Below are 24174 nucleotides of genomic sequence, written 5' to 3' on the forward strand. Positions count from 1 at the left end.
CCCACCACGCTGCCCCACAAGGGAAAGAGCCAAAGCTGACAAAGACCTGACAACGCTGATTGGTCCACTGGAGAAGAACCACAAACAGCATCGCTTTTGCCGTTTCACCACGTACCCCTCCTGATATCCTCAAGAAGGGATGAAGTGAGGAAGAGAGAAAGAGGAGGGGGGAGGGGATAGACCACCAGCTTCTTCTTTCCTGATGGATGTCTTGCCTGGGACCAGTCTGACTTAGAGGGAAGGTATAAACTGGATGTCAGAGAAAAGGTCTGATTTATATTGTGTTTAATACCTAAAAATCAAGTTGTTCTAATGAAGAGAAAAAGAGAGACAGGAAAGAGACAGCTAAGGTGGGGGAGCCGCCGGAGACGATCATGGCGGGCGTGGGGCCGGGGGGTGTGGCCGATCCAGCAGATAGAGATCGAAGACAGAAACCGAAAAATGAAGCAATTTCCTGACTGATCCAAATCTGTCAACACTTGTGTTACATGTGAAGTGTACCTGGCAAATAGGATGCACTTAAAGAATGCTCACCATCATTAGTGAGATCTAAGACATCTGGGTCAATTATTAGCCCAGTCTGGCTGGTGTAGCCAGTCGCCATTGAGAACACTCCAGTCAGAGCTACCTGTGTACTTATCAACCCAAAAGCCACAGTAGCTGTTTCACTGGCCTCCCAACCCCCAATTCTCTCCCCCCTGCAGTTCAACCCTCTCTCCCATTGCCTAAAAGCCCAACTTCCTTCGCTTGGCATGAAAGTCCCCAACAACTGAGTCAACCCTCCTTTCCGACTTCCTTCCTTATCAGTCAGTCTGCTCTTCCTTTCAGAATAGAATGATTTGCTGTTCCCTCAAGCACCTCCTGGCACTCGTGCCTCCCCCTGTTTGTGATGTGCTCCTTTTCTCTCTAGCTTCCTGATAAAACCCCATCATTCTTCATGTCGGCTCACACATTATCTGCTCCGAAAAACCTCCAAAATCTTCCAGTGGAAAGGGTTTCTCCCTCCTCTGAGCTCCCATAACACTGCCTTTGTATACCTTTAGTTGTCCAACAAAACCTCATTCTCCCACCTGCTCCTCATATACAGGCAGCGATGGTATAATGTCCAGGGGGGGGAAAGCCCAGTTCTAAGGAATAAATCGTGGTTGAGCTATGCTAAACACGGCAAACTCCTTCTCTTTTGTTGGTTATTGGTTTAGGGCTAACTGCTGTCATGTTTAACAAGGTGCCCTCCAGGTAAAACACACACACACAAGTGCGCACACACGCACACACACACAAGCGCCTTAATTTGTAGCAAGTTTGCCGATTCCATGGTGCCATTTATCCCACCATGGCCAATATCAGGTTACCAGCGAGACATTATCGAACGTGGGACTTAGAGAAGATGTGCAGTAGCTCGCCATTTTATAGTATCTCCACCGGGCCAACACAATAACATCAAAAGTGTAGATAATAGCTAAGTGTAGTAAAATAATTAGGAAGTGATGCATTTTGGTATTTATTACCAAGTTTCCTGGAAATTTAACAATTGCCTCTTGCAGGCCAATAGAAGCCGATTTGAACACATCACAGGTTCTAGCCAATCATTATATACATAATGTTTGTGTCCTCTCAAAATTCATATGTTGAAATCTAAGCCCCAGTGTGATGGTGTTTGGAAGTGGGGTCTCTGGGAGGTGATTGGGTCATGAGGGCAGAGTCCTGATGAGTGGGATTGGCACCCTTACAGAAGAGACCCTAGAGAGCTCCTGTGTCTTTTTCACCATGTGAGGACACTCGGCTATTTATGAACCAGGAAGTAGTTCTGAATCTGCTGATTCACCTTAATCTTGGACTTCTCAGTCTCCAGAACCATGAGAAATTAACGTTTGTTTTTTAAGTTGCCCAGTCTACGGTATTTTTGTCATAGCAGCTACATAGACTGAGACACCAAGGAAATGTAAGGGGAAATAGGCTTGGGGTTTCTGGACTTCTTGGGTCGGTTTTTACTGCATTACGCTTCAACAACAAACAGCCCCCAAATCTAGCACAGAGCATCATACCTGAAGGTCTTCAAAATGTGTTTGATGCATGAATCCCTTATCTATAAAATATTTAGACTAAATTACTAAATTACTAATTAAAATTTCTAAATTTTAACGCAGAGAAACCTCTTGCTTTTTCCCCAAGCAATTCTGTTGGGAGGCCCAAATAGGAAAAGGATGATGGTATACTGTTCCAGGTGAAGGAATGGGACTTTGAGACACTTCCCTGAAATCTTAGTGGAATGCCTTGGGTTCCACGGAACCTGGTTTGAAAACCACTAATTTGGCTCCATTCTGGGACTAACAATCTATTATCCCAGGACCTGCACTGTATCAGCCTGTCTTCCCTCAGGACTAGCCAGTGACTTGAATAAAGCTTGGCCTCACAAGTTCAGGGCCTTCACTCCCAGACTTGTGCCCTTGGCTTTGCCAAATGAGCAGACCGCTTTCCATGAGGCTCTCAATTACAAGCGCCTTCACGCAATCTTCCGGCGCATCAGACCCATGCCACCAGACTGTCCCTGGGTGGTTTCCTGCCAGAGGTGCATTCATTGCTCCAGGGTGTCTGACTGGGGCCTGGGGGTTTTGTCTCTCCTACATCAGAACAACGCCCTGCCCCATTTAAGAGCCAGCTTTCCCAGGCCGGCCTGTCCGGGCAGCCATCACACCGCTCCTCAAGCCAGCTGGGATGGCTGGAGATTTCCAGTCTTCCCAGCTGAAAAATAAAGGCCCCAACCAGGTTCTACCCCTGCATTTAGAGGACTGTGATTTCATAGTCTCCGAATCTCCCGCGGGAGGATGAACCCTCTTGACCCAGAACTGTGGGAAAATGAATCTCTGCTGTCTAAGGCAGCCAGTCTATATTTTGTCATGGCGGTCCTAGCTGACTAACACATCTCCCTCCCTGAAGGGCACAGAGCCCAGCTCCTGCCCACGGCCCAGAACCAGCCCTAGCTGGTCAGAGAAGATGGAACCTCAGAAATGGTCTTCCATGGGCACCAGCCAGAGCCCCTGAGAGCTTGGGCTAAGTCCTTGCACCTGCTCCCAGACCTCTTCCCACCCCTCAACTGCTCTGTCTTTCCCCCTTGGGCTCTCATTTCATCCCTCAAGCACAGAAGCAGCAGCTGTGATCAGAAAACAGCTGGTCGGGGGATAAATGAATGAGATGGGCAAATGATGGATTTTGAGCCCAGCCGAAAAATGCCCTGGGCTGGGGCCAACGGACCCCAAGACCTAATTCAGCAGGTGTTTTCCTGGGCGCCTTCCGGTTAAGGCTGCCAGATAAAATTCAAGAGGCCACTAGCGTTTGAATTTCAGATGCGCAATGAATAACGTTTCGGTAGAAGCGTGTCCTGTGCTGCGTGGTATTTTTGTTTGCTACAGCTAGCAACCGCATCCAGGGAACGCCGTGGGGTAGGTCAGGAGATTAGGAGAGGAGAAATCAAACAGGATGGGGCACTGCACACCCAGAGACGATGGAAGACACGGGCGCATAATAGGCGCTGAGCCAATTTGGGAAGAAGGAAAGAAGTGCCTCTGGGTGATGTGTCTCTGGCTGGTCCCAGTCCTGCAGCCCTGATTTGGAGTCAAGTCCAAGAATCCCTGCTGTATTGGCTTCCTGCTGCTGCTGTAACAAATTACCAAAGGCTTAATGGCTTGAAGCCACACTATGAGATATTTACTATCTTCTAGTTCTTGAGCTCGGAGTCCCAGATGGGTCTCAATGGGCTAAGATCAAGGTGTCGGTGGGACTGTTCCTTTTGGAGATTCTAGAGGAGAACTCATTTCTCGCCTTTTCTGCTTTCTTGAGGCCATCTGCCTTCCTTGGCTCGTGGCCTCTTCATTTGCAAGACCAGCAGCTTTAGCTTCATGAAACCCCGCCCCCCTCTCTCTGTCCTCCATGGTACCCCCCCTCCTTCTCTGCCTCTCATTTCTCCCTCTAATTTTAAGGACCCTTGTGATGGCATTGGTCCACCTGGGTAACACACACAGGCTCTGCAGATTAGGATGTGGACATCTTTGTGGGGCCATTGTTCTTCCTACCACGGTGTTTCTCCCCCCAACACGTGTCACCTTATCAATCAAGGCTACTGTTGGGAAAACAAAAGGGTTTGACCAGGATCCAGGGCTCCTCGGTACATGCAGAGACAGTGCTGGCAAATCAAGGTGCTGAGTTCCAGGGGTTCAGCCTTAGGCGTGGCCGTGAACGGCTAATGGGGGCACAGGCAGCACCAGCAGCGGGAATACAGATCAGAAGCGAAAATAGACACACTCGGGTCTGTCCCTTCTGAATACACTCCTGGGTCTACCCTGTAGGGACAGTTGTGATACTCTAAGTCTGCCTCAAATATTACCTTCTGCCACGTTTCGCTTGGTTTGGGTCGAGAGGGCACAATGTATTTCCTCTCAAGATCACAGCCCAGGGGCAGTCTTGAGCCAGACCTACATTGTCCATTCGAGACAGCTCTGTTTGAAGACCCCTGCTGGGATTCCAACCCTTTAGAATCTTTGTGGCTGTGCCTGTGACGGTTGTTGTGAGAAAGCACCACAGCTTTGGAGGTTTAAACAGCAGAAATTTCCTGTCTCAACGTCCAGGAGGCTGGAAGTCCAAGATGAAGGTGTTGGCAAAGTCGGTTCCTTTTGTGGCAGAAGGAGAATCTGCTCCAGTCCTTGGCTTGTAAATGTGTCACCCCATCTCTCCCTGTGTGTTCACACGGTGTTGTCCCTGTGCTCAGGTCTCCGTACCCAGATTTCCCATTTCTGTTAAGACTCCCGCCATATTGGATTAGGACGCATGCATATTGGATTAGGTCAATGCATGACCCTCTGGTTGCTCAGCTTACATCAGAATGCAGTTTCAATGGGCATGTCTCTTTCCTGTCCTCACAGATCCTTGAGGTGGGTATTCTTAACCTCATTTTAAGGTTGAGAGTAAGACACTGAGAGACCTTCCGAGAGCCGCATCATTCATGAGGACAGAGCAGGAGGTCCCACGCGAGACACACACGACTCAGAGAGGGATAAGCGAGCAAGGGGTAGGACTAGGACCCACCAAAGGAAGTCCCTTAGGGAAAACAGAGTCCCCTGTAGGGAACTGAGTGAGTGCTTCAGTCTTCTGGCAAATTCTTTGAGGTGCAAGAAGTGATGCAGCCAGAGAACAACTGGCTGTGGACTAATACATGGGAAGCATGTGCGTAAGGGGGGGGCCAGCTTCCAGTGACAGAGGGACCTATCCCTGTGCCCATAGAAGAAAATAAGTCACAGGTCACACTCCTGACATATACACAGGTCACAGACACAGCGGGTTGGCATTTGTTATTCTCAGCTCCCGGATGCTACCCTACCCTGCCCTCTGAAAGTGTAAGTCCTTATAACTGGATAGATGGTGCCTCTTTCCCAGCCCAAGGCAATATTGCACGGACACGCTGGTAAAAAAGTAAAAGGAAGAAAGTGTTCTTAAGTGTTCATTTGTAAGAGAACATGGGAAGAGTTGGATACAAATTCAGATTCCTGGGCCTCATCCCTGGGGGCTGGTGTGGGGCTCGGGCAGATTCATTATTCACAAACTTCCCGGGTGATATTTATGCCACGGCTCATAGGATACACTTTCAGAATCTCTGCTCTGGAACTTTCTGTCCTTCAGGTGTGAATCCCTGTTGATCTTACCAAAGGCCTCTGTCCATGAGCCACTGTGGGGCAACAGAGTCACAGGCTGGGACTGATCAGGATGTAACGTAGTCAAAAGCAGGAAGAAGAATCTTCTGTAGACATCTGACCCCACCATTTGACTCCCTGCCATCTGACTCTCTACTGTCTGACCCCCACCATCTGACCCCCCCATGTGACGCCCTACCATCTCACCCCTCCACCATCTGACCCCCACCATCTGACCCCCACCATCTGACCCCCCACCATTGAACCCCCTACTGTCTAACCACCCCATCACCCCCACAATCTGACCCCCCACCATCTGACTCCCTCCCTCTGACACCCTACTGTCTAACCACCACCATCTGACCCCCACCATCTGACCCCTCCACCATCTGACCCCCCCAACCATCTGACCCCTTACTGTCTAACCACCCTATCTGACAGCCACCATCTGATCTCCCACCATTTGACTCCAACCATCTGACCCCCACCATCTGAACCCCCACCATCTGACCCCCCCATCTGACCCCCCCATCTGACCCCCCACCATCGGACCCCCTACTGTCTAACCACCCCATCTGACCCCCACCATCTGACCCCTCCACCATCTGACCCCCCCAACCATCTGACCCTCTACTGTCTAACCACCCCATCTGACCCGCACCATCTGATCTCCCACCATTTGACTCCCAACCATCTGACCCCCACCATCTGAACCCCCACCATCTGACCCCCCATCTGACCCCCACCATCTGACCCCCCACCATCAGACCCCCTACTGTCTAACCACTCCATCCGACCCCCACCATCTGACCCCCACCATCTGACCCCCATCTGACCCCCTACCATCTGACCCCCACCATCTGAACCCCCACCATTGGACCCCCTACTGTCTAACCACCACATCTGACCCCCACCATCTGACCCCCCAACCATCTGACCACTTACTGTCTAACCACCCCATCTGACCCCACCATCTGATCTCCCACCATTTGACTCCTAACCATCTGACCCCCACCATCTGACCCCCACCATCTGAACCCCCACCATCGGACCCCCTACTGTCTAACCACCACCATCTGACCCCCACCTTCTGACCCCCACCATCTGATCTCCCACCATCTGACCCCCCACCATCTGATCCACCTCCACCTAACAGTCCCCCACTGCACCCCCACCTGCGCCATCTGACCCCTCACAGGGTTCTGTGCAGCATTGCTTTGCATTTGCAAACCTTGCTTGCCGTTCCTGTCTCCACCCTTAAATCCAAAGCATCATCAGGGCAGGCCTGGTGCCCTTTGAACTCTAGTGTCCTCTGTACAGAGGTTGCCCAAGAGGGGTGTGAATAACACCAACCAGCCTCCAAGCCATTTGAACAAAAGCCCAGATGGAAATGGATCCCATGGGATAGTTATATCGTTTTCCCTACCCCACCCCCTGAAACCTGAAAGGTGGACTCACCAGGCTCTCATTCCCCAAAACACTGGAAAGCCAATGTTGCCTTCCTTCTGAGGCTCCCTCACTCCAGTGACTTACTGGTAAACAGTGTGACCTCACCCTCCTTTCTCACCCAACCACCAAGTAGTGCAAGAACGTTGGGCTGCTGTTGGAGAAGGAGAGGAGGTCACAGGAGGAAAGCCCTGCCCCTGCCAGGCGTCAGGCAGGACTCTCCCCCCATGGGTGAGTTTTCATGATGTGAACTGGGTCCCGCTGATAGACTAGGGTCTGGGATGGGCAGTAGACATACTGGTGTCACCCACTGTAGTCAAGAACCAGTACCACCAGAGGAAGAAAAGTGCTGCCACGCTGTCCTGCAGCCCCTGACAGTTCCCATCACTCCTGGTTACCTAAATGGGTGCCATGCTGCTGGCACATTGCAATAGCGAAGCCAAAGGTGAGAGGCTCTGTGCATGCGTGCTGCGGGGCACACGAGAAAAGGCGTTTAGGCCTGACGTGGTCCGTGTTGATCTGTCAGTTTCTTATCTTTACCTTGGCAATAACAAATTACACTTATTAACTATGAAAATAACCTTTATTATTGAATTTCTGGTGGGAAAGATAATCTCATTCAAGTGAGTCGGAAACTCTAGTTCCTGATCCTCTTACAGGGGATCGGGGAAAGTTTGAGAAATTCTGCTATCCCCGACAATGGTGGTTTTCTTTTTGTTGGGGAGGGTGGTGGTGTTGCCCTCACCCTGGCCCTCAGGGTCTGAAGCAGTAATAAAAAGGCGTAGAGAGGGAAATAGAATCTGATCCACTTTAGCGCAAAGAAATAGAGAAGTGGGGCCTGGAGTCCTGGCACGTGCGGTGAGTGGTGGAAAGGGGAGGAACCATGAGGAGAGGGGAGTCCTTTGCAGAATATAATTATGGTGCATGAGAAGGTAACATGCCTCAAAGACCCTGAGCGCCATTTGGGATTCAATGTCCTAATTGTGTGAGAACCCAGTAAAACCGAAAGGGATCAGCGCCATGTAAGGGACATGGTGAGGTCAGTAAAGGGCTGCCTTCAACACCCAGGCTGCCTGTAGAAGGTCAAGTTATTGTTCGGCAAATATCCTTTCTCTCGACACCACTGTCCCCTCCATGGGAAGCGTGTACTTCCCTGCCCTGTAGATATTAGGACTGAGCATGTGACTTGCCTTGGCCAAAAGAAATTTGGGAGGGGGGCAGCGGTAGTGAGCAGGTTTCAAGCCTAAGACTGAAGAAGCATTGGGTGTTTCCATCTGCTCCTCGGTTTCCAGCTCATCCGAGAAAGATGATGGACACAGGGGCAGATCTAGAACCAAGATTAGCAGAGCTGAGCACAGATCAGCTGAATCCAAGTTGACCAACAGGCACTTGAGCAAGAAACAAATGCTTAACCTATGTCACTGAGTTTCTAATGATTTGTTACACAACACTACCGTAGCGATAGCGGACACACCACCCTTTCCGTGTTGCCTACCACCTCTCTCTATGTGTCTCTCCTCCTTTCTCCTCTGTCTTCTCCCTCAATCGATCAAAGTCTCCTAACCTAAAATGGCTGCCCCTCCCAAATGTATGTGCTTTTCAAAGGACCGTCTCTTTGTGAAAGAAGGACTTTGCTATTGGGATCGCAGGAATCAGCTAGCGGGTGAGAAAAGCATTTACAGACTGGGAGAACTTTTTTTAGGTCTCCTGACATCACAGTCCTAGCAGGCTACGGGTGGGCAGACCCCAACATGTACCTGATTTAGGGGGGGAAAGGCTCGAAATACTGAAAGAAGGGCTTGGCAAAGCTAGGCATATGTTTCATTCTATCATTTGCCCTGAAAAAGTTGAAGCATGGGTTGGCAAATCCAGCTGAGTGTATGAGGACTTCTCTTCCTCCACACCCTCCCTTAAAGTTTGGCCAGATCCCCAGTCCAAATGGCAGCATGTGTTCAGGAAGATGATTAATGTTGGCAGAAGGCTCCAGAGCATCTCTCAGGGCCCTCTTGTTTATTAAATATAAAAATCCATGTTTAAATATAATGTCAAGGGTATGACACAGACCAACATGATCCAACACAGACTGCTGGCCCGAAACTTCGATAGCTACATGTTCTTTGAGTTTTGCCTTCCAGGCTTAAATCCCTTAAAGATTTTCCAGGAAGGCTCAAACTACTCAAGGAAGGGGTCAATGGGGGCCAACAAAGCCCATCTATTTCTTTCCATCATCTGTTCTTAATGGCAAAGGCTGTAGCTTGCGGGTCGCAGATAAAGCACATGGTTGGGTCGAAATCATGATCCTTAGAAGGCAGCCGTTCCTGACTACCTGGCCTGGGCTTGAGAACACAGCTACGTTTTCTGCCAGGGGCCCCAGACGCCATGTTCGCGCATTCATTCCTTTAGTGAAGAGTTGTTGAGAACCTTCTATGTGCCAAGCCCCGCTCCAGGACCCGGAGACATGAAGCACAGACAATGCCCCGGTTCCCTGGTTAGATGCTGCAGGTGGAGAGACAGACAACACACAAGTAAACACATGGTTGTTCGGTCGTAAGGACTGTGAAGGAAACAAAACAGGACGACAGGATACATGCGGATAACGGGGTGCGTTACAATGAGATCAGGCGGTTAGGGGATAAGAGAGGCAGAAGCTTCCATGCTGCTTGCCTTGTGAGGACTTCTCGTTTAATTCTCATTCTCTCATTTAAGCTTCACGGCAACCCGATGGGGCAGGTACTATCATTCCCCTTTTACAGATGAGGACGCCTCTGCTCAGAGAAGCAAAGTAACTCTCCCTACATCACAGAGCTGGAGGGTGGAGGAGTTGGATACGGGCCGGGTCTTGGGGCCGCAGTCCGCCCTTCTGCCCTCTGTGCAACGTACCGCCTCACAGAGCAGGCAACGTTGGAGCTGAAACGGAGTAACAGGAAGGGGCCAGCCATGTAAAGATCTGGAGAAGAGTGTCCCCAGTGAGGGGCCGAGATCGTTGAGGGAGGCACGGACCAGGGTGGCAGCAATGGGTGCAGCGACAGGTGGCAGTTTGGGGATCTGTTTTCACTCTTGGTGTCATTTCCCATCTCAACATCACCCCTCCTGCTAAACTACAAGCTCCCTGAGCACGAGTGCCTCCCCTGTTTTCCTTCTCTTGTGTCCTAACACCTCGTACAGTGCTAAGTTCGTAGATACATTCGGTTCTTTTTGGATTAGTGAATTAGTTTAATTCACCAATGAGTGTTGGACCAGTCTGATGTTGGTTTGAATCTCCAATCCTTCAGCTGTTACCTGTTCAACCTTGGGTAAGTTCCTTAACCGCTCTGATCCTCACTTTCATTTTCTGTACAGTGGAAATTATAAGACGATCACAAGGATGGCTGTTGAGAGAATTAAATGAGATAGAGCCCAGCACAAGGTTGCCATAGGATAGTCCTACAGAAATGGTGGTGACCAAATGCTTTTCTGTACTACATACAAACAAGAGTTGTTCCAGAGACACGAACCCATTGTAGAATTTCCCACTGAAAGAGACTTTAAGCCCTTGTTACTCAAAGTGTCATCCAGGACTAGCCCACCGCGTATGCTGTGAGACCTTGTTAGAAATAAAGAAACTCACACCCCAGGCCCACTGAATCAGAGTTTCTGGAAGAGAGGCCAAGTCATCTGTATATTTAATAAGCAGGGGCGCCTGGGTGGCTCAGTCGGTTAAGCGTCGGACTTCGGCTCAGGTCACAATCTCGCGGTCCGTGAGTTCAAGCCCCGCGTCAGGCTCTGTGCTGACCGCTCAGAGCCTGGAGCCTGTTTCAGATTCTGTGTCTCCCTCTCTCTCTGACCCTCCCCTGTTCATGCTCTGTCTCTCTCTGTCTCAAAAATAAATAAAGGTTTGGGGCGCCTGGGTGGCGCAGTCGGTTAAGCGTCCGACTTCAGCCAAGTCACGATCTCGCGGTCCGTGAGTTTGAGCCCCGCATCAGGCTCTGGGCTGATGGCTCAGAGCCTGGAGCCTGTTTCCGATTCTGTGTCTCCCTCTCTCTCTGCCCCTCCCCCGTTCATGCTCTGTCTCTCTCTGTCCCAAAAATAAATAAACGTTGAAAAAAAAAAATTTTTTAAAAAAAAAAAATAAATAAATAAATAAAGGTTAAAAAAAATAAAAATAAAAAAAATAAGCACAACCCAAGCCCCTCATCCTGGGTGATTCTCATCAAAGGAACAGTTGGGATGGTTTCAACTTGCTCCATTCCAAGGTCCCATCTCCTTGATACTGTTCCAAACACATGGAGTCCAATCCTCTCCCTCTGCTGCTTGCTGCCTGGGCCTCTGCACGTCCCCAGTAACCCATTCTGGTTGTCATGCTTTGAACACCTGCTACTCCTAGCTGAGTCCCCAGTGAATGGACGACCACCCCATTAGATGTCCATGCTGGACCAATCAGCTGGGCTCGGGCTGGTCTAGTTAGCATCGCACCAAATGGCAACATGAGCCTGGCTGGCTCACCCACCAGTGTCCCAGCTCCCTGCGAGAGACACCTTCCCTCCCCTGCAATCCTCCTGGCTCCCTGCTAGGCCTGAGGAAACACAGCAGGACAGGATGCTGAATGGCTGGAAGGCAGCCTCATTGCTGAGTCACCAACCACATAAACAAACGTTAAAGATAGACGTCTCACAGGACCGATCCCCCCCTACGCCATCCAACATTGTCCAGGCCCATCTATGCTCATGGTTCATCAATCAACTCAGAGCCCGGGGTGCCAAAAAATTTGGTTGTTCATTTCTAAGATATGATCAAACCGTCCAGAAACTAAATTTTCTTCTCCTATGGGCGCAGAACTCACTTCAGTGAGGCGCGATACCTGCTGTTCATTCTTGGTGACTGTACTCTTTCGGGCCTGTCCGGTGGGCTGAAACAAGAATGCCTCGCGGACCGCCCTGTAACACCTTTGCTTTGCATCTCAATACACCTGGTATTAAAACTCACTTAGAGGGATGGGGGGGGGGGGGGGGGGGGCAGCCAGTGAGGCGACTGCCTCTTGATCTGGGCTCGGGTCACGATCTCACGGTTCCTGAGTTCGATCCCTGCTCCCAGCTCTGCGCTGAGCGTGCGAAGCCTGCTTGGGGTTCTCCCTCTCCCCCTTTCTGTACTCTTCCCCGGCTCACTTGCGCGCGTGCTCTCTGTCTCTCTCGCAAAATAAATAAACTTACAAAAAAAAAAAAAAATCACTTAGAGACCATCTGTTTTGGAATGATAAGCTAAGTAATCATGCTGAAACACACCTTCAGCATGGCAGAGATCCCACCTGCCACGACCACCCCGCCTAGCATGATGTGGGCATTCGATTTACATCGCTTGATGAATGTCATAAAGCATAGAGGTGTGAATGGACTTTAGAAAGACGCTCATCAAGATGAGGACCGGAGGCCACGTGTGGATCCTGCTTTTACCCAGTTCATTTGCCTGTGAGCCTTGTCTGTGCTTCCGGGGCCCGCATCCTCTACCGCGTGGAACGAGAACATGTAGTTCCCAGGCCGAGTTCGAACTTGCTGCCATCTACTGGCCAAAACGTAGCACTACCTTTACCTGAGTACGTTGACATTTTAACTAAGCGCATGTGAAACTTACAACGTTCGCAGAAAATTATGGAAACAAGATCGGTTAAAAAGACTTGGCAGTACGATTTCATTTTCAAAAGAACGAGTATAAACTGTCTTGGATGAAGCGTTTTAAAGGCTTAGATTATAAATTAGAGCTCAGTGAGATTTCCAAGCAATAAATTATGTTATACCCTCGTACGATGGAGGTGCTGTTTCTTAAAATTTTTTTTAACGTTTATTTATTTTTTTGACACAGAGAGAGACAGAGCATGAACAGGGGAGGAGCAGAGAGAGAGGGAGACGCAGAATCTGAAACAGGCTCCAGGCTCTGAGCTGTCAGCCCAAAGCCTGACGCAGGGCTCGAACTCACGGACCGTGAGATCATGACCTGAGCCGAAGTCGGACGCTTAACCGACCAAGCCACCCAGGTGCCCCTGGAGGTGCTGTTTCTGCTGGGTTTTATGGCTACCCCTTCACAGTCCGTGAGTTTGGAAAAAAAGCAAATTGGGTCTGAATGTGTCTCCTGAAGACACTCAGGCCCAGAAATGGAGAGATTTGGAAGTCTGGCAAGTGCAACAGCCTGCTTATGAGGATATGCCAGGAAGCCCATCTTCCTTTCCCTGAGAGAGAGAGAGAGAGAGAGAGAGAGAGAGAGAGAATTTACTATACTTTTAAAAAAACATCTGATCTGTCATGGAGGGGCTCTTGCAGAGAAATAGAGCCCTTTACACTATTCCTGCTGCGTATCAGAAGGAAGTGTGGTCCAATAAATAAAATTTCCCCAGAAAGAAAAGGCACAGACACATACACTCACACGCATTCTTAATTTCCAAGATTCTTCCAAGACTCAAGTGGCTCAGGAACAGCCACCAAGAAGTCGACGGTCCTGAAATGGGCCCTGATTTTTATACACTGATTGACCCCACGTCCGGTGACTGATTCTCCAGACTGGTCAGAGCGGCCCCTGCCTCACAGAACCACAAAAAGCCCAGTCCGTTCAGGGACAGGTGGGCACACTATCTGTAGCCCAGGAAAGATTCCTCCTCCTCGAAGACAGATTTAGAGTCTCGGAGAATTAGGTGTTTTTCCTCGGGAACAGGTGTGTTTTGTGTGTGCATGCTTAAGAGTTGCCTCTTGGACAACTTCTCCCTGGCAGGGTTGCCCAAGTCCCCTCCCCCGCACCTCCCCATCCCACCCAGTGACCTGCTGGGCAGCCACCATATATATAGCCTCATTCATTCCACAAATTCATCCAGTGAATATCTGCGGGGCTGTAACAGGCCCTGGCAATACAGGGGTGAAATGAAACAGTTTTCCCCTCTCTAGGGTCTCGCCTGCTAGTGGGAGACTGAGGCAACACCCAAGGTCACAAATGCAGGAGTGGTGAGTACTACGTAGAAAATTAAACAGGAAGTGCAACGAAGAGTGAATTAACTCGGGGGCTGGGGGAGAGAGATTCATTAGGGTGGTCATCTTTGAGAGCTGCTATTTGTGCGGACCTGAGGGAGACAGCCACACCAAGATCTGGGAAGAGCAAACCAGGAAGAAGGAACAGCAGAAGAGGGCCTAGAGGTGGAAACCTCCTGGCCTGTTTGAGGAACCAACAGAACAGACGTCACATGCGTAACCTCAACCAATCGTCACAACAACCCCCGCCCCGAAAAGTCCTGTTATTATCCCCATCTCACGGATGAAGAAACTGAGGCTGGGAGAGGTTAAGGAAATTACCCAAGGTCATCCAGCTAGCAAGGAACCCAGGTAGTCTGGCTGTGGAGTGCAGACTCTTCAAAAACCTGCATTATGTGAGGAGGCAAACCTGCCGTGTATCACCTGAAAGAACCGTGTGTCCTGTGGGATGGGGAGTAGGGGTGGAGGGTGGGTCCAGGACCCAGCCAAAAGGCTGGCTCTTCCTTCCTTTTTTGGAGACTTACAGAAGAGGACACATCAGCCGACAGGAAACGAAAACGCGGACCTAGAGCATGCCAGTGTGGGTCCCCAGTAAGCTATGTTCTATGTTTTCTCTTGTATTACTGTGGGGACTGCCTTCACGCATCATTTTCAATTCCTCTCCGCTTAGCTCCATGGGTCCTAATTACCCGGTTTCTCTGAAGAGTCTGATGGCTTTGTGCAGCCCCACAGAGCATTGTCATGGAGGAGTGGAGACCCCCCCCCCCACCCAGCGTCCCTGCCTCCCCTGAGAAAGTGGCAGCAGAGGTCAAGGGCAGGGTGGGTCTGGGGTTTCAGAGGATGAACAGCCCCGTGACAAAGGGTAGCCCTTGGGGGTGAGGGTGGGGGGGGGAGGGAGCCAGCACCTGGGTCTTACTGTCTCACCCTAGAACTCAAGGTTCCTGAGAACAGTGCCGTCATCTCTCACACACCACCCACCCGCCCTCACCCCCCAGCTCCTAGCCTAGGTCCGGGCTAGTACAGGGACTCAAGAAATAGGTGTTTTATGGATGTGTGATGTGTGTGACGGCCTAGTAGGACCTTCTGTCCCAAGGGGGCAGAAAATTTCCGGGTTGAAGCCAAAAGAAAATTTCTTGACTTGGTGATGGAAGGGATGGGAACTAAGTTGGGCTTCTCCCCAACGGACATGGGGCACAGGACAGCAGGACAGCTATGCGTTCAGAGCAGATTCAGAAACATATTTTCTCGTCTCCCCATTCCCACCCGGAGCAATTGTAAGACGTCCTAGGCCCTAGGTACTCATTCTTCTGGGAGGCCATGCCCCACGTTCATATCAAATACCCACATCCCACGTTAAAGAAACATGGTTCTGAAGTAAAAAAAAAAAAAAAATTTAAGGATTCTTATAATTTTGCCTTTCGAATTATTTAGCTTCACATATGTTTAATACATTTAATTGGCAAATTGTCAGTTTCTTGGCAATCACCAGGCACACCCCAAAATCCTAGCCAAGTGAGAAAATCTATGTTATTTCCAAATATAATAAAATATGATACTTTATTGTATATGTTATATATTTTGCACATTATATTTTATTGTATTAAATAAAACGTAATAGAATAAAAAGTATTGGAGTGTTACATTGGGTAATTAACTAGGTTAGCAATGCAACATTTTGTATCCATGTGGCACCAAGGTCCCTCCTCTCCGCCCCCCCCCCCCCCCCCCCCCCCCCCCGTTTACTTTGGCTGTTGCTGTAACAGCCACCTGGGGCGGGAGCCAGGTGACAGCACCTGACCTCAGCTACACCCCTGCCCTGGGGCTTTCCCGGCACCCCTTTCCCTATGGGAATTACAGAGGACCAAGGTGGTCACCTTTTTAAAACACAGTTACCACATCTAAGGTGCTCCAGAGGGTTATCTACAATTATGAACCAATGAGTCTTGATTGGGATCGCTACAAGGGAATCCCGTGACCTCTTGGCCAACAGGGGAGGGATCAGTGTTATCCTCTCTCCCCACCGCAGCAAGGAAACATTTCCAGTTGTGTTCTACTTGGTTCTCGGGATGGTGCGCAGTGGGATGAACCCCACTTGCCCACGGCAGCGATCAGCTTTACGGCGCACGTTCACACGGCTTTCCCTCCTTACTGTGCACACCATTCCCAGTCTCCCGCTACTGATTTTGGGGGGGGGGGGGGGGGCGGGGATCGTTTCACAAAATAAGCTCTCTGCCTGCAAGCTATGGTCTCTGACTCTGGTTTTTGAGGGAACCTAGCCCACCATTTATGTCTTTCTGCAAAGATGGTGGATTGACGGCTGGCGAAATACAGAGGGAGACGGAGAAGGAGACAGATGAAGATACCCTAGAAGTGTCCATGAGAGCTGTAGGTCATGGGTGTAGGTCATGCAGGTGGAGGTCCCCACCCAGAGACCCAGAAGAAGTAGACGCGGTCATAATAAGATGCTGCACCCAGTTCTCCTGTGGCCCCACCACCCCTCCACCCCCACCAAGTAATTTTGGGACCTCAGCTGCATGTCCTACAATGTAACTCAATTCTGATGTGGAGGTGGCATCAGATTCCACAGGTTAAGGGCTCAGCCCAACCAGACTGCACCCCTACGCCCTCCCCACTTTCGAAGTCAATTGCAAATCCCGGTTTATCACCTGTGCTTCTGTCGCCGGGGCATCCAGCACAACAGCCAAGAAAGGAAGAGAGAGTTCTTGAGCAGGAAGGCAGCACTTTTGCTGTATGGAGCTGGAGGTCAGAGCTTTAGTGCTCAAAGGGGAGGGGACACGCAGGAGGTATTAGATCACCAATGTTTTCTTCGGATTTCTGCCCATAAAACTCTTTTCTCAAGATTTCTCTGGTGCTTATCATTCAGTTCAATATCAGCTATCGGTGACCTAGACAGGCAGTCAGGAGGCCCTTCAAGAACATAGCATCCGGCACATATTTGACCCTAATCAGCACCGTGCAGGTTTATATAGGTCAGCCTTCTGGGCTAAAGGGGAACATGTTTCTGCTTCTATCCCTCATCACCTTTGACCCGCCAACCAGCTATAGGTTGGCGGTTCCAAGAACTCCGACTTGGGGTTGATTATTTCCTAGAGCAGCCCACAGAACTCAGAGAACCATTTAATTACTAGCTCACCAGCTTATCATATACAAGGATATAACTCGGGAACAGCCAAATGGATACAAAGGGTAAGGTATGGGGAAAGGGCTTGGAGCTTCCATATGTGCCCCCACCCTCTCTCTTTCTCTCTCTCTCTCTCTCTCTCTCTCTCCCACTCTCTGAATGCACCACTCTCCCCAGATCTCCTTGTATTCACCAACCTGGAAACTCTTCGAAACCCTCCTTGGGGGTTTTTATGGAGGCTTTGTGACAAGGCACAACTGATTAAATCATGGGCCATTGGTGATTGAACACCTCCAGGCCCTCTCCCCTCCCTGGGGGTCCAGACAGGGGGACTGGCAGTGGGGGTGGGGTTGGCTCACACCTGAAGGTTCACAATCACACAGTTGGCTCCACTAGCAACCAGCCCCCAGCCTTAAGTGCCTTGGAAAAGTCATCTCATTAACAGAACAAAAGAAACATTTACTTCTCTTATCATAGGAAATTCCAAGGGTTTTAGGAACTCAGCGCCAGAAATGAGAAGAGGGCTCTTGGGTGGCTCAGTCTGTCAAGCTTCGGACTTTGGCTCAGGTCATGATCTCACGGTTTGTGGGTTTGAGCCCCGTATGGGGTTTGATGTCAGCCCAGAGCCTGCTTTGTCTCTTCTGTCCCCTCCCTCTCTCTGCCCCTCCCCTGCTGGTTCTCTCTCTAAATAAATAGATAAGTAAACTTAAAACACACACACACACACACACACACACACACACAGATGTCCAGTTAAATTCAAGTTTCACGGAAATGAGGACAAAGACCAAATATATATTTCTTATTATAAATCACAATATCACACATAAGCAAAGACCACATACAAGCCAGGTCTAGAGTCCCAGGGCGAAACTGAGGCAGGAAGGACCCACTGAGAAGAAATCTGAGCCTAAAGAATCAGTCTAAGACAAGCCAGTTGGCCTCCAAAATTCCGGGAGGGAAGGGCATCGAAGGCCAAATGCGTCTGCCTCACATCCTGGTGGTTGGGGTACCTTCCAGATGAGGCCCCTAATGTTTGACCTGGAGCCCAGTGTTTGCAAGGAAAATAGCATCCCATGGGAGTCTGTGGACGTGACCCACAGCCCCCCTAGCAGCCCTCCAGCAACGTCCTGTGACAGAGCAGGGGGGTCACAAGGCCATTCACCCCAAGTCTATTTGCCACAGATTTAGACTTCCAACGTGACTCCACAAAAAGCTGTATGCTATCATTGTTTTTATGCTGGGTGTGACAAAAGTGTTGATTTGATCCATGTAAGCACTCTAAATACACCACAGTTTTGAGGGGCGCTTGGATGACTCGGTCGGTTAAGCGTCCGACTCTTGATTTCAGCTCAAGTCATGACCTTGTGGTTCATGAGATGGAACCCCGCATCGGGTTCTGCACTGACATTGCAGAGCCTGCTTGGGATTCTCTCTCTCCCTCTGCCCCTCCCCGGCTCACGAGGGCATGCGCGTGCTCTCTGTCTCTCTGTCTCTCTCTCTCAAAATAAATAATCATTTAGAAATAAAATTAAAATAAACCACAATTTTGAGAACGGTATTGTAGCATTCCTTCACTTTTTAAAAAATTAGATGTACTGAGGTAACATTTACATTCAGTGAGACTTAATCTTCTTATGTGCATAGTTCTATGGGTTGGATGAAGAGATGTGTTCCCCTGCTCATGCTCTGTCTCTGTCTCAAAAATAAATAAAACATTTTAAAAAATTAAAAAAAAAAAAAAAAAAGCGGGGGGCGCCCGGGTGGCTCAGTCAGTTAAGCATCTGACTTCATCTCAGGTCATGATCTCGCGGTTTGTGAGTTCGAGTCCCGCGTCGGGCTCTGTGCTGACAGCTCAGAGCCTGGAGCCTGCTTTGAATTCTGTGTCTCCCTCTCTCTCTGCCCCTCCCCTGCTCATGCTCTGTCTCTGTTTCAAAAATAAATGAAACATTTAAAAAAATTTTAAAAAATAGGGTTATCTGTGACCACAATCAAGATATGGAGTATTTCCTTTAACCCGCTACGTTCTCTGGACCCCCTCAGTCCCCAACGGCCACTGCTTTGATGTCTGTCCCCAAAGTTTTGTCTTTTCTAGGTCATACGATGGAATCAGAGTCTGTAGCCTTTTGTGAATGGCTTCCCTCACGTAGCAAGGGGCATTTGCTTGCTTCTTCTTCTCTGCCCCGGCCTCATGCCAGTTCAGGTTTGGTCTACCTACCCCGTCCCCTGACCCCAGGCCCCTGTCCTCCCAGAGTCAGGACATGTATATAAATGGGCTTTTAGAGAGGAAGGAGCCCGAGCAGGGCCCTGGACGGAATCTCATTCCCCCGGGGCCTGCTTTCTCTTGCGCCAGGCTCCGGGCTCAGATGTGACAGTTTCTCTTTCTGTCACAGGGCCTGGCTGGCGAGTCCACAGGCAGATGGGTCCTCGGCTGTGTGCGCCTTAGCCAGCCGTCCCCGGGATCACAGCCCGGCGGGCCCAGACAGACCCGCGGAGATGCCCTTCTACAATCCACCTGTAATCGCCTTGTCTCAAAAAGTAAATGAACAGTCCCCTGGACATTCAGCGCCAGTCCCCTCGGCCTCCCCCGCCGACACAGGAACTCAAACAGCCCGGCCTGTTGGGCTACACGTGTCCTCCTGTCGCTTCAAAGGAGTCTTCTGTTTAACGTCAACATTTGCTTTTGCAACTTTTTTTGGTTTGTTTAACTATTTGCTTCTGCTTTGTCCTTGCCCGGTGTGGGAACAGCCGGATGCCGGGGCCCTAACCCGGTCCGCGTCTGTGAGGTCCTGCACACCTGTTTGACCCTCAAACAGCTGCTTATCTCACACGGACGAGGGGACCTTCGAACGGCCGGAGTTGTAAGAGCCAATGGATTGGTTGGAAAAATGGCTTTGCTGGGGACTTACCTGCTCTCCAGGGAAGGCAGCCTCCTACCCTGCAGGTGAGGAAGCTCTCACCGCGGAGCCCCGATACGGTCTCCACCTGCTGCTCCCATTGTTGGCTCAGAGGCTCTGTGATTCCCACGTCCTTGACCTCCTGGCTACACCGTGGCGCTAACTCAGCCCGTCACTGCTGTGCAGTGGTCACGACGTTCCCCTGGATCCTTTCCCTCCAGGATTCCTTCTTTCCCTTTAAAAAGCACCTTGCTGGGGTCACCTGGGTGGCTCAGTGGGTTGTCTGACTCCTGACTTCCGCTCAGGTGATGATCTCATGATTATGGGTTCGAGCCCCACTACGGGCTCTGTGCTGCCAGTGCGGAGCCTGCCTGGGATTCTCTGTCTCCTCTCTCTCTGCTCCTCTCCACTCGGGCGTGCGCGCTCTCTCTCTCTCTCAAAAATAATAAACTTAAAAAAAAATAAATAAAAACTAAGAACCATCTGTGGGCCGAAGTGCCTCCGTGTTTACAGGAATTCAAAATCCTAACAGTTCTGTTTCCACAGCAGAGATGGAGAGGTCTGCCGAATTTCCTCCCAGCTCCGCGTCTCTATTCTCTGCGCCTCCGAATCGCGTGCAGCCGAATTCAGGATGACAGACGTGGTTTCTGGGAGGCTGAGAACAGGGAGCATTGGCCCTTCCTCCCAGAGAATTCACAAGGCTGTTCTGACACAGGTAACTCCCTCCCCCGCGCCCCCACCAGCTGATAAATTTCAGTGGGAGGAAAATCCAGTCGGCTTCAAACATAATGTAGGTCTTTTTTCTTCCAAGCAGCCTGCCTTCACCTAAAAGCGTGGCTGTTTCTACGTGACCCAAATCAAATGTAGCATCACCCGAATGCCTCCTTTATGCCAACCACTTGGCATGGTCAGCTGCATTTTTACCTGTATCAAGAGCCTCAGGGAGGCAGATCTCGCTATCCTCATTTTAGAGATGAGGAAACTGAGGCTCAAAGAAATCAAGTGAGTGTTCAAGGCTGTAAGCTAAAAAAGGACACGGAGCCTGAGTCTGAGCGCAAGCCTGTGCTCCTGTCCTCACCGTGCTTCCTTCCCCAGCTCTGACATAATTGACAATCTGCTCTTGGACATTCAGCGTCCTCATCTATGAAATGGGAATCATAAGTCCTCTGCCCAGAGTTGTCGCGCGCTTTCAACAGAAGACCGGGCAGGAAAAGCGCTTAGGGCGGTTTATGGCGCAGGAGCGTTCAGCAAAGAGTGCTGACGTCTGATGCCCGGTGGCAGCATTTCCAGCTTCTGGTGATAGTCAGGCCATGGAGTCTTCCAGCAAGAAGCACCTTCAAGACCACCTATTGCAACCCCCCACTCTACAGCTGAGGGGACAGAGGCCACAGAGTTTAGGGGAACTTCCTGGGGTCAGGCGATGTGTGAGTGACAGACTGGGACTGACGGTGCAGGTCTCCTGAATCCGTGTTCGTGCTTTCAGCCACAGGCTCAAGTTCATCAAAGCCCACTTCTGGAAGAAAGGAAGGTTTTATGTCTTGGCCTCTAAGCTTCTTAGATGCGTTCCAGGTCACTCCATCCCTAACTCTTCCTTTCTTTGATACCAAATGGAGATTGAGGAAAAATTACAAAGGAAAGACAGATGTGGCCGATACCTCTTGACCTTTGGTTCCAAATGTGGGGTCCCTGGATCCTATCAGCATCACCCAGAGACTTCTTAGAAATGCAATTTCTTGGGCTCAACCTAGACTTCTGGAGTCAGGAGCTCTTTTAAAATCGACCTTATAATAAATACTTCAGAGAGATTAAAAAAATACATTGTACCCATCGAATGCACTACGAAAAGGATGTTATGAAAAAACAAGAAAGAGGGGCGCCTGGGTGGCGCAGTCGGTTGAGCGTCCGACTTCAGCCAGGTCACGATCTCGCGGTCCGTGAGTTCGAGCCCCGCGTCAGGCTCTGGGCTGACGGCTCAGAGCCTGGAGCCTGTTTCCGATTCTGTGTCTCCCTCTCTCTCTGCCCCTCCCCCCGTTCATGCTCTGTCTCTCTCTGTCCCAAAAATAAATAAAAAAACGTTGAAAAAGAAGAAAAAAAAAATTAAAAAAAAAAAAAAACAAGAAAGAGCTTTTGAAAAGGGGAAAAAAGGAAAGAGTTAAGTAAGAACATAGAGGAGAGCTAAAAGGAAAAGTAGAGGAAGTCTCTCTGAAAAATGAAACAAAAAGACAAAGGAATAAAAAAAGATAAAGGATAAGAAAATTAAAGAATGAATGGGGGTGGTGGGGTTGGGAGGGTCATCTGACTGGATCTGACTGGTAGGAATTCTGGAAAGAGAGAACAAGAGACAATGGAGGGGAAGGAACTTTCAAAGAAATCACACTGGAGAAAATTCCACCAAAGCACCAAAGCTCTTAAGTCTTGCCCACTTCCTTTCAGTGAAGGAACTCTTCACTGAAAAAACAAACAAACAACAACAACAACAAACCCACACAAAAAACACTATATCCGTCTTTTACCACCCGGTGTTCTTGGCTGCCCAGAATCTCTTCACGCCCACTGTTTATATTCTTGTCTCTGGTCTTGAGCATTTCCTGTCACATGTAGATACTCTGTCACTGCAGCAGTCCAGAGGAAGTCATTCTTTATCAAGCTGCGGAATTAAAGCATAAGTCTGGGTTTTCAAGGTAGATCGGACGCACCATCCCAACGGTGTGATGAAGAAACACTTCATCGTCCATTCAGCAAATATTTATTGAGCACCTACTACGGGCCAGGCACTGTGCTAGGGCCTGGGGAGCACAGCAAGGAACCAAACACAGCTCCTGGTCTCAAGGAATTCTCACGCTGGCTGGAGGGCAGAAATGAACCAGCTGACAAGGAAATAAATCCACAAAGTGCCAGGTGATGACAAGCACTGTGAATACAAAACAGGCCAGAGGTAGTGAGGGGCGGTGGGAATAGAAGCACAATTTGCATAAGTAACCTGCAGACAGTGAAGGCGGAGATCCTGGGGACATCAGAGGAAGAGTGTTCCAGAAGGAAGGTTTGCGGTAGTTTCACTGCTAGGCGTCTTTGCCGCAAGCGTTTTTGCCACAGAGCTAACGGCCGTAAGGCAATTTTGCCAGAAGAGATAAAATCATGAAAAATCAGAGAGGGACATTCATTAAAAAAACCCCAAAATGAAACGTGAAAAACGAACAAGGTAAAAAACTTCATTGCAAAATACAAAAGCCTGGAGTACATTTAAAATGTGTGCGGGTTCATGGCAATACCACACGAAAATCAGATTTTATTCTGTGGGTTCTGCCTAAGCTCTTGTCGTCGAAGCCTTTTGTTCATCGCATGTTGTTTTTTGTTTGTTGATTCATCTCATTCAGTATTGCACTTTTTTTTCCCCATTAAAGTTCCTTTCTTCATTAAGAGAGATACCAGTTTTCAAATACTAGGATGCATGTTTGTAACTGGTTTTGTACGGCATTGTGAAAACTCTCTACACTGTTTTGTTCTTGGTGTACTGTCGTATGTCCCAAAGATTTATGGGAAATGCGGATTCAAAACTCTGTGCCACTGTATAGACCATTATGAGTGCTAAGATTTATATAATATAAAAATGGGAGTCAGGGCGCCTGGGTGGCTCAGTCAGTTAAACGTCTGACTCTCGGTTTTTGGGTTTTTTTTTTTAAATTTTTTTTTTTTTTTCAACGTTTATTTATTTTTGGGACAGAGAGAGACAGAGCATGAACGGGGGAGGGGCAGAGAGAGAGGGAGACACAGAATCGGAAACAGGCTCCAGGCTCTGAGCCATCAGCCCAGAGCCTGACGCGGGGCTCGAACTCACGGACCGTGAGATCGTGACCTGGCTGAAGTCGGACGCTTAACCGACTGCGCCACCCAGGCGCCCCTGACTCTCGGTTTTTGACTCAGGTCATGATCTCACTGTTTGTGAGTTCAAGCCCCGTGTCAGGCTCTGTGCTAACAGCCCAGTGCCTGCTTGGGATCCTCTCTCTCTCTCTCTCTCTCTCTCTTTC

General features: G+C 49.6%; 1 protein-coding gene across 3 annotated transcripts in view; it reads right to left on the reverse strand.

Moving 5' to 3' along the window:
* LOC147582065 (uncharacterized) overlaps positions 1 to 24174 on the reverse strand; it is a 37035-nt gene that overhangs the window by 10459 nt on the left and 2402 nt on the right. For 2 of the 3 annotated variants that reach the window (XR_015250533.1, XM_086705279.1), the window contains exon 2: positions 22663 to 22796. Coding sequence is in view for 1 of the 3 variants with exons in the window: in XM_086705279.1 (XP_086561405.1) it covers positions 22663 to 22734 (72 nt within the window). In the remaining 2 variants the exon portion in view is untranslated. Of the gene's footprint in view, positions 1 to 16776; positions 16859 to 22662; positions 22797 to 24174 lie in introns of those variants that run through there. The other variant, XR_015250534.1, reaches the window with a different exon arrangement.

This window comes from Puma concolor, chromosome B1, assembly GCF_028749965.1.
Source record: "Puma concolor isolate L17-30 chromosome B1, mPumCon1.1.hap2, whole genome shotgun sequence".
NCBI classification, from domain to species: domain Eukaryota; kingdom Metazoa; phylum Chordata; class Mammalia; order Carnivora; family Felidae; genus Puma; species Puma concolor.